The sequence below is a fragment of the Hemicordylus capensis genome, chromosome 6 (genome assembly GCF_027244095.1).
Source record: "Hemicordylus capensis ecotype Gifberg chromosome 6, rHemCap1.1.pri, whole genome shotgun sequence".
In the NCBI taxonomy this organism is placed as follows: Eukaryota; Metazoa; Chordata; class Lepidosauria; order Squamata; family Cordylidae; genus Hemicordylus; species Hemicordylus capensis.
In genome coordinates, this window is record NC_069662.1 from 131518926 (window position 1) to 131534114 (window position 15189).

The 15189-nt window shown below is 42.3% G+C and overlaps 1 protein-coding gene across 1 annotated transcript in view; it reads right to left on the minus strand.

Moving 5' to 3' along the window:
* The window catches only part of LOC128331959 (probable acyl-CoA dehydrogenase 6), a 72432-nt gene that overhangs the window by 46756 nt on the left and 10487 nt on the right, over window positions 1-15189 (minus strand). Inside the window, exon 2 of the mRNA XM_053266074.1 lies at window positions 2035-2155. Coding sequence (XP_053122049.1) covers window positions 2035-2155 — 121 coding nt within the window. The remainder of the gene's footprint in view (window positions 1-2034; window positions 2156-15189) is intronic.

The window sequence follows — 15189 nt, forward strand, 5'->3', positions numbered from 1 at the left end:
GACAGAGGCAGGGCCAATCAAAAGACCCAATGAGGGCAATCACTATTCTCAGTAATCAGTTGTGAGTCTGTCTAGTTGGTTTTTCCACTTATTCTTCAGTGCTCGTTTTGTGCTCTTCTGGGCCTAGCATGCACCATGGAGCTCCAATTGCATAATGCATGTAGGAGGCAGGGGCCAAGGCAATATATCTAGAGTGGTAGCTCTAAAAACCAGGGCTAACAAGAAATAACGTAAGGTCTCCAAACACACATCCCTCCTACATCTATTAGAATATCCTATGCCAGGAACATTAAACCCCATTATCAAACATCTTCCCTCATGTATCTTTCACCTCACACAACCCTGTTTTGAGAATTTCAGCCCTGTGTTAGAGTAAATTCATTAGGTATTTATTTATAGCCTTAGCTGGGTACCGAGGCACTTAGAGCTTTAGCGAAGAGGGAGATTTAAAACAAATGCAAATAGGGTGAGCATATGGCATAACACATACCTAAGCTTTCCTATACACAATGGAAATAAATGCGAATGTTAATCTGTTCCTTCTAGAATCAAGAATGTGTATGTACAAAACTGGCCCAATTATCCTGCAGGCTGTAAAAATGTACTGACTTTAATATTTCTGAGAAGAAATACTTTCATAGCAAAGTATTCACCTTGGGAAGAGCTTGTACAAATATTCACAGGAGTGTAAAGCAGTAAAGAATGAGAAAAAGCAGCAAGAATTGCTTCTAAATATGAAATAGTCCAACACTTTGCATTCTTACAGAGAAACAGGAGAGGAGAGACCCACAGAAGCTTGATTCTGGAGCATAGAAGAAAGAATACAAGGACTCACTGCCTGCATGTAGGACTGAAACACAAACATCACCAAGCTTTATTTAAAGAGAGAGATACATCAAAAATATCTGCAAAGCGTTTGTCTTGTACATTTTGCTAGAGTTGTGGCAGCAACATGCCATCTCTCATGCAGCTAGAATGTGACCCGTGGTGCAGGAAAATGAGTGAGTCCCAGTTTTGTGCAATTTAAATATGCAGTGCATCGTGAAGCTAACATTTAAATTATGCTAAAAGCCAAGCCAGCAAAAAGAAAAGTGGCAGGGGAAAGAGAGATAAGCATTATATTACTGCTAAGTGTTTACTCGCATTTTACTCTGTAATTTGGTAAAGAAAAGTGCATTTTTTAAATATAAATACGCAAATGCTCACATCTGACTACAGTACTCAAAACTAAATCTGAACTATGCAATTAAACCCTGTGTGTGTTCCAGGGTTGCGGCATCTGCACAACTCTAGCTGGAATCCAAAGTATGTTTACCAGGGAGCAAGTCCCAATTAATTCAGTAGAACTTACTTCTAGGTAAGCAGGCTTAGTATTGGGCTGACTAATGGTCTCAATCAGGAGCCATGAGTGCCCCAAACTCTTCTACATTGTGCATGTAAGGCCTTTTCCTAACCACATTTTCATGTTGTAACCAAGACTGTGGTTTAAAACAGCTATGATCCATATTAGCATATAATGGAACAAGCAAATAATCGTTATTCTTATTGAGAATATTTATACATTTGTACCATTTTTCAACATAATTTTCAAAGTGGTTTCATAATAAAAGAAATTACAATATAGAGTTTCTGTCCCAAAGAGACTCACAATCAGACAGACAGACACTGGAAATGATGCTGCGCTGGGATGAAACAGAAACATCTGCTATCCCTTAGCTAAATACAAGAGAACTGTCCCTTAAAAGGTGCTTCTTTGCCCAGTTAGCAGGGTTCAGGTCATAGTGTAGTCTGTTTTAGTTCCTATTATCACAGTGACACACTTTAAACAGGAGTTGGTACATCACAAATTTAAAAGCCTGTTTAAAAAAAAATTGAAGGCAGTACAAACCAGTGGTCCATGTTGGACAATGCAACCATTGGTTCCACCCACTGGCTACATTTACTGATTTTGGTAAATCTCTGAACCAAATCTTTAAAAGTTAGACTATTTCCTTTAATCAAATGCAAAGATTAATTTCCCCCCCCTTCTCTTACCAGTTGGTTTGTTCACTCCAAGAAATCCAGCCTTCCCCAGTAATTTAAAAACTTGGTGTGCTGGAAATTGTCCCTCTTCTTCCCATTTATCCACAAATGGGTTAATTTCTTTGACAATAATCTGTGTACAGAAAATGAAAACAATGTTTTGAATATTAAGAAGGTTGTATAGTGAAATGATAGCTATTCAGGCAAATCTGGAAGAGGTGCTGGATCATTAATGTAAACCAACATAGGACTGAAGTTGGTTAAGACTGATTAGCTTCAGTAGACTTAAATCGGCTTAAAACCAAGCGCCTCAGAGTTTAAAGGGAGTGTGGATTTGGCTTCTCATCATAAACTGAGAGAGAAAATGTTGCATTACTCAAGAACGTTGGATTTTTATATCTCAGGATACTTTCCCTGTAGCATAAATATCAATGGCTTATACTTTAAGTCAAATTAACATCATCTCCTACAGGGCTTGGCAAACAGCAGTTTCGCTCTTTCCAAATCAGGCTCCCTTGAGAAGCCAAGTAGCCTCCTTCAACACATGCCAATTCATTTCCCTCCTCAGGCTTCTTGGAGTTGCTTGAGACAATTGGTAGAGAAGGAATTAATGAAGAAAAGAACTTTGTCACATTCATCTCATGTGACAAAGTTCTTTTCCTCATTAATTCCTCCCCATCACATCCGCCATTTTTTCTGATATGAGGAATGCAGCCCAAAAACTAAGAAAGAGGGAGAAAGACATGTTCTCTGAAGGACATTAGCCCTATTCAGACATTGTATTATGCATACAGGTGTCTATGATTGACGGTACATACCGGTACATTCATTTTAAAAGTGGTGAACCTGGATACAGGTCACCTGAAACACAGGATATAGATAGGGAACATACTACTGTATGCATGTTTAACATAATGGCCGACATCCAGACTAGGTTACTCAATAGTACTACTTAGGAGTGCCTCTAAGGACTACCTATTTCAACAGGACAACTCAGGAATAATTTAATATGGACGTCAGCCCTTGTGTGAATAACTATATGCATACAGACAGACAGACAGACAGACAGACAGACACACACACTGTACACAGAAGCCTCAGACATTATTTAAGGGAGCCTATCCTCACATACAGCCATCACAAATGTGCTGGAAGCCCCGCCTGGTACATCAATGACTGATTTCTTTCTGATCACGGAAGTGCCCACCATCATGCATAAAGGCGTTTGTCACAGGGGAACTCAGTTTTTTTTTTTGCACCAAGCGGGACTTACGGCACAGTGACGGAGGCTGTACTTATTTTGATTTATTTTTACATTTATATCCCACTCTTTCTCCAAGGAACCCAGAGTGGTGTACAACTGAAAGGGGCTAGATTGTATGGACATAGAACATAACACGTGAACATGTACAATCTAGCTCTATGGGGGGAACTGCTGGGAAAGACTACATTTCACAGTGTTCCTCACACACCATTCTGTGCAGTTTCTATGATGTCACCTGAGCTTCTTGCAGCTCTGCAGCCATTTAACATCCTACTAGTGCTGCACTCTGGACCATTCTGCACAGAGGTAAGCACTGCAGGTGGCCACTGGCCTGTGGGGGCCAGAGTGAGGTGCAAATGATTAGGCTTTGACACTTGGAACTCAAATCTTGCACATTCTGGTCCAAGTTACTATGCTACAGCATTTCTCAACTTCTAAGACGCTGGCAGTGTGTCCATTTAGGATAGATCAGGAGTTCCCAACTTGTGGTCTTCCCGCTGCTGCTGAACTACAACACCCATCATAATTTATTGTGGCTGGGGATTATGGGAGTTGTAGTTCAACAACATCTGGAGGACCACAGGTTGGGCACCCTTGCGGTAGACTGTATAGTCTTTAGAAAGCAATACTGAATACATGACAACAAAATGTTAAAGGGGGGTGAGTGGGTCCTTTTTGTAATCAGCTTAATAAGGCTAACAACGACAGAAGGCATTATTTTGATCAAAAACTTACTGCTCCTCAGAAGCTTGTGCTGTTTGGTCTTGAAAACATTTGCTGCTAGTATTGATTGGCTTTCTTTGTTATGTATCAACTAAATACTAAGACATGAAAGAGAGACACATATAGAATGGAACCACGGCAACAGCATAACAATGTGCTGTTTTAATCTTTCCCTTTTACAAGGAAAAACAAACAAATCCCAGAGTGTTAAACCCTGTGGCGATAACTATAAAGAAGTCAACACATCTATTTTCCAAATTGCTTGGTGATGAAGAAGCTGTGTGGAACATTACTGGAGAAACTCAGTTATTGTACATTCTTGAGAAAAGTTCTGTTCCCAAATATTTACTTCCCAGCTGGACAACAACAGCTCACATCCAGCAAAATCTATCAATACCCCCTAGGCTGCTCCTTTAATGTTAATTTCTGCAAAATGATTAAATTGGATTCTTAATGAATGTGCTAACTGTTTACCTTGTAATCAGTACACAAAAAGCTCTTTTTCAAAGGCAGCACCATCACCTTGTGGCCTCCCACTATAAATATATACACATCCCAGACAGTTATATTTTTAGTTGTTTCGTGCAGCAGACTGCATGTTCACAGTAGCTGGGGGTTGACTGAGCCTCATCTATTAGCACTTGAGCTCTTGGCTCCACTGGAAGATGTAGAACTTAGGGAAACACCTTCAGAACACAGCAAGCTGCCTTATACCGAGTCAGACCATTGGTCCATCTAGCTCAGTATTGTCTAAACAGACTGGCAGTTGCTTCTCCAAGGTTACAGAAAGGTGTCTCTCTCTCTCAGCCCTACCTGGAGCTTAGAGATCTGCACAAAGCTCAGTTTGAGCACAGTCTGGAAGTGTGGACTGGGAGCTTTTTAAAAAGAGGAGAGCAGGTCCTTACCGTCTCTCCAGGGCCCATGTCAGGGATCCCCTGATGGGCCCCAGGACGCAGCAAGAGATCAGGCCAGCACTCGGGAACCTATCCTCCCAGTGTGGCCAGTGTTGGTCCCTCCTGGAGTTGGTCCCATGCAGCCCTGCAGGCGGCTGCTTGCCCCGGCCAAGGAGTGTCTGCCTGGCCCCCACAGGATAGCAGTGCGCTGTCACTTGAAGACATAGAGTCATCGCAGGATTGGGGGCAACTCACGTGAGATTTCAGCCTGAGTTCTCACTAGCCCCACCTGCCAAGGGTTATAGAAACCAGAGATGGCCAGTGATGAGGGGCCAATCCAGGAGGAGAGCTGTCAGGAGAAGGAGCTCTGTGACTCCCTTGGAGAGCTGGAGGCAGCAGTTCCCTGGGGAAGTCTGTGAAAGGAACATTTTGCTGGGCAGTGGAATGGCGCTCCCCCAGTGGCCATAATTCTGAGGCTGTCTGGAACCCTCTACACAGGAGGAGGTGGAACTCAATGCAGCTTCCTGCTGGAGCGGCGCATGTCCCAAAAATCCCTGAGCGGTGGCAGCACTCACATGGTGTCCACACATGCGTGGGGACCACTTGCATGGTCAGCACGGTGTGGTCAGCATGTGCAGATGCCATGTGCATGCTGGCACCGCATGGGGATTTTTAGAACGTGCACCGCCCCAGCAGGAAGCTGTATGGGGTGGTGGAGAGCAAGTATGGGCCTGCTCTCCTCTTTCTTATAGCTCTCGGTCTCCGCTTCCAAGCTGTAGTCAAACTGTGGTTCAAACCGTGCTTTGTGCACATCCCTAGTGGAGATGCCAGGGAGTGAATCTGGGACCTTCTGTTCCACTGAGCTATGGCCCCATCCCCTAAGGGGAACATCTTACAATATTCACAAGTAGTCTCCCAGCCAAATGTAAGCTGAGACAGACCCTGCTTAGCAAAGGAGGGTGACCACAAGGCCAGCTCTCCTCCCTCCAACAGCCTGTTTAGATGTGCATACTAATTCTTTTGCTGCATAGTCAGTTCCAAGAAACAACCAGTTGACATTCTGAAAGGATGGGGAGGGGCGACATCCCCTGAGCCAAACTGCTATACATCAAATATTTCATACTTGTGCTTAACTTATTCAAAATATCTCAGAAACCTTTGTTTCCGTTTGTTGGCTCCTAAGAACTAAACCTGAGTCTTCCACCGTTCTTGTAAGCTATCAATAGATTGTTCCTTAAGGCCAAAACACATGTTACATTAAATGTGTAGCTTTCTCTTGTGTTTTCTCTTTAAATAGCAGCCATGTTGGGGGCGGGGATAGGAGTGATAAGGACCTCAACACTGGGAGAGCTCCATTATTCCCTTAGCACCACAGTTCTAATGAAAATCATTAGAGCTAAGGACCTACATCCAGACTAAGAGTTGCATGTGGGTGGGAACACTTTTGTATGCACATGGTGGAGAGGAGCGACTTTCAGTGATCCTCTCTTCAGACATCTGTGCCCCCTGAAAATACTCTTCAAGGATTGCAAGTCAGAGACACATTTTCAAGAGGCAAAGGGAAAGAGGGGTGCCAAGAACTGCACGCACACTGAGTACATGCACAGAATTGTTCCCCATGCACAATTCTTAGTTTGGATCAGGGCTGCACAACTTCACACACCCCGCTATTGTTAGACTACAACTCCATCATCCTCAGCTACAATGGCCAGTCATGAGGGACGATGATGGCAGTTGGAGGTCAACACCTGTAGGAGGGGATTAATGTAGGCCACTGTTCTCCGGTGGAGGGGGAGAGCTGCCATGGACACCTACAGCAGCTTTCTTCCTGGGGCAAACAGCAGCACGTGGGGGCAGTTTTAGATTGGAACAAAGCACAAAAGAAATGGGTTAAAATCCCAAGCCATAGCCCCAACTGGGCCTCCCCTGTGGCTGCTGTTTAAAATGGAAACAAGGAAAACACTATATGCCTAATGTTAACATGCTTTAGCTTTCAGACCTGAATGTTCATGAAAGGATTTGACTGGGGATGCAAATCCAAACAGGCTGATGCACAGACTGCAGGAGGTCTCTGAGTTTGTCTTCCAGAGCAACCACAAGAGTAAGGCCTCCCTGACTGTTTAACAGGTAGGTATTCTCACAACAGTATAATAAAATGCACCACTGACCGACATGAAAAAAACACACTCAAAATAGTCCCATTGAAATTAAAAGGACATGATAGCTACTTGTCCTTTTAATTTCAATGGGACTACTTTGAGTAATTTTACTCCCCATGTTAGCCAATGTATTTTATATTATTTTTGTAAGTTGCCTTGAGATGTTATTTAGCTAAAAAGTAACTAAATCAAACAAACATTACAAGAAACTCAAGACATTCTCCAAACATAGCAAGTCAAGCTCTCCTCATTGCCCTGTAAGGTCTAGAACAGGGGTAGGTAACCTTGGCTCCCCAGATGTTGTTGAAATACAATCCCCAACCTAAACTGTGGCTGGGGATTATGGAAATTGTAGTTCAACAACTAACTTGGAGAGTCAACAACAAAGTTAGAGAGTCAAGGTTGCTTACCCTTGTTCTAGTATGATTGACCTTGTATCCTAAAGTCATTATGATGTACATTTTGCCATCACTTGGCAGCCAATGATGTGCGAAATACACATAATGACACGTGTAAGTTGTACTAGATGTTACAGGTTAGGTGCTTGACACAGGGCTGCCATTTTCAGCAGCAGCCTCATGTTTATAGGAACATTTAATTCCACCCAGAATGAAGACCACAGAAGAACCATTGAATGTCCTGTATTCTACCCTATCAAGAAGTTGGTTCTCAACATTCTGCACCAATTATGATCTCCAAATGGCCATAAAGGGCAACCAAACACAGAACACTAGTGATGGAATCTGGACAAATATACTGCAGACTTGATAACTATAATCCTACCATACATTACTGTACAATTCTAATATTGCGGAGCGACTGCTTGAAATGGAGGTGGCTGGCCTCAATCAACTTGCCTCCCTCCCTCATGGGCCGGCCCATCACATGGAGAGGGACGCAAGATGGTGTCCGTGCCTGCCTCATGTGACAAGGGCACAACCCTGCCCCCTGCCTTATCACACTGGTGCGGTGGTGTGGACCGACATTTCAGTCTACATCCAAAGGTTGTAGGTCTATGCACATACAGAGCACCATGTGATCAGGAGTTACTCTATGTCTTTCAGGCTCAAGGAATGTGTCACACAGACTCAGATTACTAACCAACATGGAAGGCAATCTGCAGTCCCAACTGGCACAAAGGCCTACACTCATTCCCATTCACACAGCAGTGGCTGTTGTAGAATCATTTGCCACAAGGATAAGCAAGTGTGGACTGAATAGCAAGTGTGGTCTTATCTGGAAAGCACCACACTTACTCTACTGGATCTGCTCCCAGGACAAACATATGTAACAGAAGAAGGAAACTATATATTTTTTAAATATTTGATTTCTGACCAATAATTCAAATAGCACTTGAGATAAAATTCTAAAATGGACAGACACCAATTGCCCTATATTTCTATTAAAGTTATTTAATGGACCTTAATGACATATTCCCTACATTATGAAACAAGCATGCAGTAATCATCTAGAAGATTCCAAAGGGCATATTCTGAGGAATCTGAAGGGACTTGATGAGAAGTCAGGTTTTAGGCTGCAATGAAATTAAAATTCTAACAACAATTACACTTCTTTTACTAAAAGCACAGCCGCTTAACCATAATTAGATACCCTGTACAGTTAAGCGGTATTTATGTCTGTGGCAATCTTAAATGTATTTCAAGCAACAACCTGACATATAAATATATGCATATAAATAAAAATACTGATTGCAGGAATACTCCTGTGCATTTTGGGAAACCTAACTAAACAATCCCTGAAGTGCTATTCATGGATCAGAAATCCACTTAGGTACTTGTATGATAAAGGAAATGGGGCTGGGAAGATAAGATACTTTGTTCTAGTAAGGTGCTTAATTGCATTTTAAGATCAAATAAATGCAGCACATTTGTTACGATTATTAACAGTGTCCTGCTATGCCAATGACTTCAGCAAGGAAAAAAATAGGCAAGATCATTTCAGATCTCATGACAAAATAATTTAGTCTGCACTTTAATTAATAAGGAGAAAGATAATAAGAAGAGCAAAGAATGCCAACAGAACCAGTTATCGTTCTTTGACAATACCAAAAAGATTTTTAAAGGCTAATATTAAGATAAATTACTGCCACAGACAATAGATTAAAGAATCCGCATATCCTGCCAAGCTTTTGCCATTTATTTCATTCAACAGCATAATCAGTTTAAAAGGATCTTTTAAAAGTAATTTCTTAAATTAACTCCACAGTATAGTATTCTGATTATTATGAAGTCTGGGAATGATTATAATAGCAGATATCGGTGGCCCTCATTATTTGTGGGGGTTCCATTCTTGCCTATAGGTGTGAAGACAGAAACCATAAACAACAAAACCTTGAGTCAATGGGAACTAGGAATTAGGTTCCTAACCCCCCCTCCCACAAAGGCCAAAAAGTAAGGGGGGGCAGAAATAAGAGGAGAAAAGGACAGTACCTTATTCCCCAGGTCTCCAGCAATGCCATCCCACACCCCAAAAATTCACCCCACTCAAAAATAAAAATAAAATAAAAAATTAAGAGCCACAAAATGGCTCTGTGCTGGAAAATTGCAGCCAGAAATAACACCAGAAATCATTTCTGGTCATTTCCAGCCACTCAAAACTACGAATAGGCAAATTTCACATACTTTTCCACCCGCGGATAATGAAAGAGTCTGCAGATAATGAGGGCCACCTGTATTATAAATTGCTCCATGTATCATTACCACTCACATTCAGAATACTCATTCTGACCATTTATTTATTTACCAAAGCTTTTTAACTAAAATTGTGGTTTTAAACTGTTTTAATGTTCTAATTTCTGTTTCAGTTTGTTTTATGTTTGCTGTAAACTATCCAGAGATGTGAGTTTGGGTTGGTACACAAATATACCAAATAAATAAACCATGAATGAAACCCTGTGGGAGAGAGAAGAATTGAATTCCTATTACTTTCCTATTTTAATAGGCTACAGGTAACTTCATTTTACAGGATGGAAGCTGTCGAAGTCCTGACTGCATAGTTTACATGAAGTTGCCTTATACAGACCACTGCGCAATCTAACTCAATATTGTCTACACTGACAGCAGTGTTCCAGGGTTTGTGACAGATATTTCCCAGACTTATTTGGGGATGTCAGGGCTTGAACATGGGACCTTCTGCACGCAAAGCAGATTATCTTACACTGAGCTGTGGTCCCTCATAGAGACAGCCTCCACCATCCCTGGCAGTTGGCTATTAAGTGGCACTCCACTCATAATAACCAGAAAAGGATTATTCTCCCCAATAAACTGGCCTGACAGCCAGAAACTGTGGGTGGGTGGGTGGTTTGGGGGGGGAGAAGTGAGCTGCTCCTGCTAGCAGCGGCTGGCCAGAGGGAGCAGCAGGTGGCGGGCCGGCCCGGACACCAGGAATTGACAGGTGGGAGGAGGTGGCGGCCCACCAGCCAGAACCCATGAGTGGGGAGGGGGGGAGAAGTGGGCCAGTGGAGGAGCAGATATTCTGTGCCCGGCCCAGCTAGTTACTGTGAAACCTTGTATTTTGTCTCAAAACCTGATCCTTCCTGATAACCTCCTTGCGCATTTCTGCTTAGGAGAAAGGTTTGCAGAGTATGCACCCCTATCATTGCTATCAGCTTATCTAAATACTTGATAACAATTTCAACTATTTCAACAAGCTCTCCTTTGAACCCTCTCCACAAATCGTAATTAGTCTAGGTGAAGACCAAACTGACATGTCCTCCTTTTGCTCTACTGGCTGATGGGGGGCAGCAATTGAACAATATCCCTTCTCCCCACACAAGCATTTTACTCAGTACTTCCCATGTGAATCTTCTCACACATCTTTGACATATGACAGGGCTTGACAAATCCCAGGTGTTAGTAAGCCATGGCTCTTAGAAATTTCACCATGGCACCTAGACTAGTCCTTTACCATGGCACCTAGAGGTAGTCCTGTTTCTGTTCTAAGTATGTTACTTGCAAAGAAATAAAAAGAAGTCCACAATGGGAGGACAGCTGATCTATGGGAGGAGAGCTGTTCTTGTGGTAATAAGCATGAATTGTCCCCTTTGCTAAGCAGGGTCTGCTGTGGTGTGCATTTGAATGGGAGGCTACATGTGAGCACTGTAAGATATTCCCCTTAGGGGATGGGACCACTCTGGGAAGAGCATCTGCATACAGAAGGTTCCAAGTTCCTTTCCTGGCATCTCCAAGATAGGGCTGAGAGAGACTCCTGCCTGCAATCTTGGAGAAGCTGCTGCCAGTCTGTATGGACAGGACTAAGCTAGATGCACCAATGGTCTGATTTGGTATATGGCAGCTTCCTATGTTCCTAATGTCCATCACTAAGTCTGGTAATTTTGCCAAGTGTCCACTAGCCACAAAATATTTGGGCTGGCTCCTACATCCAAAGGAAATTTGTCAAGACCTGCCACATGGATCTTCTCTTTGCCCATATCTCACAGCTGAGGGAACTAAAGCAACAATAACCACCATGCTTTGTCAGTTCCTGGGAAGGCTCAAAATTATATTCCTTTAATTAAGGAGGTTCATTAAGATACAGGTTCTAGTGCACAGATCATGAAGCTGCGGCAGCCAAACTATCCTGTCCTGCCATGGTTTGCACTATGTTTGTGTTTATAATACCTGCATTTCAGTTCTGAAATTTCTATTCCGCATTTCTGTTTTGACCACTTGCCCCCACACGCCTTTTGAACGTGCTTAAGGAAAAATACCAACATTTGGACCCAAGGATTTGTTTGCAGACTTCTGTTTCTATTTTCATGGGGAAAGTTTAGAATATGATCCATTCTTTGGAATCAGGGAACTTCAACCCTATTACAATATGTTTCGGAACTTATCACCATCTAAGAAGCATCCTGAATTAAAGCATCTTGTTTGTTCCCCAAACACAAAAATCGTGTTATGTGTGTGCTTCCTTCTGCAAGTGTTGACATTTAACCTACTCTGGGAAGAGCATCTGCATACAGAAGGTTCCAAGTTCCTTTCCTGGCATCTCCAAGATAGGGCTGAGAGAGACTCCTGCCTGCAATCTTGGAGAAGCTGCTGCCAGTCTGTGTGGACAGGACTAAGCTAGATGCACCAATGGTCTGATTTGGTATATGGCAGCTTCCTATGTTCCTAATGTCCATCACTAAGTCTGGTAATTTTGCCAAGTGTCCACTAGCCACAAAATATTTGGGCTGGCTCTTACATCCAAAGGAAATTTGTCAAGACCTGCCACATGGATCTTCTCTTTGCCCATATCTCACAGCTGAGGGAACTAAAGCAACAATAACCACCATGCTTTGTCAGTTCCTGGGAAGGCTCAAAATTATATTCCTTTAATTAAGGAGGTTCATTAAGATACAGGTTCTAGTGCACAGATCATGAAGCTGTGGCAGCCAAACTATCCTGTCCTGCCATGGTTTGCACTATGTTTGTGTTTATAATACCTGCATTTCAGTTCTGAAATTTCTGTTCCGCATTTCTGTTTTGACCACTTGCCCCCACACGCCTTTTGAACGTGCTTAAGGAAAAATACCAACATTTGGACCCAAGGATTTGTTTGCAGACTTCTGTTTCTATTTTCATGGGGAAAGTTTAGAATATGATCCATTCTTTGGAATCAGGGAACTTCAACCCTATTACAATATGTTTCGGAACTTATCACCATCTAAGAAGCATCCTGAATTAAAGCATCTTGTTTGTTCCCCAAACACAAAAATCGTGTTATGTGTGTGCTTCCTTCTGCAAGTGTTGACATTTAACCTACTCTGGGAAGAGCATCTGCATACAGAAGGTTCCAAGTTCCTTTCCTGGCATCTCCAAGATAGGGCTGAGAGAGACTCCTGCCTGCAATCTTGGAGAAGCTGCTGCCAGTCTGTGTGGACAGGACTAAGCTAGATGTACCAATGGTCTGATTTGGTATATGGCAGCTTCCTATGTTCCTAATGTCCATCACTAAGTCTGGTAATTTTGCCAAGTGTCCACTAGCCACAAAATATTTGGGCTGGCTCCTACACCCAAAGGAAATTTGTCAAGACCTGCCACATGGATCTTCTCTTTGCCCATATCTCACAGCTGAGGGAACTAAAGCAACAATAACCACCATGCTTTGTCAGTTCCTGGGAAGGCTCAAAATTATATTCCTTTAATTAAGGAGGTTCATTAAGATACAGGTTCTAGTGCACAGATCATGAAGCTGCGGCAGCCAAACTATCCTGTCCTGCCATGGTTTACACTATGTTTGTGTTTATAATACCTGCATTTCAGTTCTGAAATTTCTGTTCCGCATTTCTGTTTTGACCACTTGCCCCCACACGCCTTTTGAACGTGCTTAAGGAAAAATACCAACATTTGGACCCAAGGATTTGTTTGCAGACTTCTGTTTCTATTTTCATGGGGAAAGTTTAGAATATGATCCATTCTTTGGAATCAGGGAACTTCAACCCTATTACAATATGTTTCGGAACTTATCACCATCTAAGAAGCATCCTGAATTAAAGCATCTTGTTTGTTCCCCAAACACAAAAATCATGTTATGTGTGTGCTTCCTTCTGCAAGTGTTGACATTTAACCTACTCTGGGAAGAGCATCTGCATACAGAAGGTTCCAAGTTCCTTTCCTGGCATCTCCAAGATAGGGCTGAGAGAGACTCCTGCCTGCAATCTTGGAGAAGCTGCTGCCAGTCTGTGTGGACAGGACTAAGCTAGATGCACCAATGGTCTGATTTGGTATATGGCAGCTTCCTATGTTCCTAATGTCCATCACTAAGTCTGGTAATTTTGCCAAGTGTCCACTAGCCACAAAATATTTGGGCTGGCTCCTACACCCAAAGGAAATTTGTCAAGACCTGCCACATGGATCTTCTCTTTGCCCATATCTCACAGCTGAGGGAACTAAAGCAACAATAACCACCATGCTTTGTCAGTTCCTGGGAAGGCTCAAAATTATATTCCTTTAATTAAGGAGGTTCATTAAGATACAGGTTCTAGTGCACAGATCATGAAGCTGCGGCAGCCAAACTATCCTGTCCTGCCATGGTTTGCACTATGTTTGTGTTTATAATACCTGCATTTCAGTTCTGAAATTTCTGTTCCGCATTTCTGTTTTGACCACTTGCCCCCACACGCCTTTTGAACGTGCTTAAGGAAAAATACCAACATTTGGACCCAAGGATTTGTTTGCAGACTTCTGTTTCTATTTTCATGGGGAAAGTTTAGAATATGATCCATTCTTTGGAATCAGGGAACTTCAACCCTATTACAATATGTTTCGGAACTTATCACCATCTAAGAAGCATCCTGAATTAAAGCATCTTGTTTGTTCCCCAAACACAAAAATCGTGTTATGTGTGTGCTTCCTTCTGCAAGTTTTGACATTTAACCTACTACCTCTGCCAAGGCACACATAAATTTAATGTTTAAGCTTTGCACTTTGCATAGCATAATCTGGCAGCAGCAAGCATAGAAGCAACGACTCCACTGCATTGTTCTTAAACTGAAAGAGGAGTTTTTCTCTCCAACTCCTGTGGGTGGGAGAGGAGGAAGCGTGCAAACGTGCAGCGCTCCCAGGTTCATTCACACAGAACCAAACCACAATTTAGCCTTGCATCTGAACTGGGCCTGTGACTCTGAAATACAATAATGCTCCCGTCAACTAGCTCATCCCCGTTTTCATATTTTGAAATCTTGAGTATTTGCTGATAATTCCATTTTAACAGGAGTATCACATGAACCTGCAAACAAACAGGGACCAATCAAGATAGTATCACAATGTACTCTGATTCTCATTTTGTGAAACCTAGGACAACACACACAAGAGGACAATGGTTTTTCCCAACAGATGTAATGAACTTTCCCTGCCCTTTATGCTGTCCAAAGGAAGGTTTTAAGAAACAAGCCAAAAACATCATTTTTCACAGCAAAACAGAGTTTAAACCAAAGGGTTATTTCAAGTTCAGACCAATGTACTGGGGCCTACAGCTGGCACATTTTTTTAAACAGACTAGACTATAACCTCCCTGAGCCTTTTGGAAGGGCGGTATAAAAGTTTTAATAATAAAATAAACAAATAAATAATATATATCTAGTAGCCAGCTCTAGCCTTTCTAGCTGTGCTCATATTGCAGG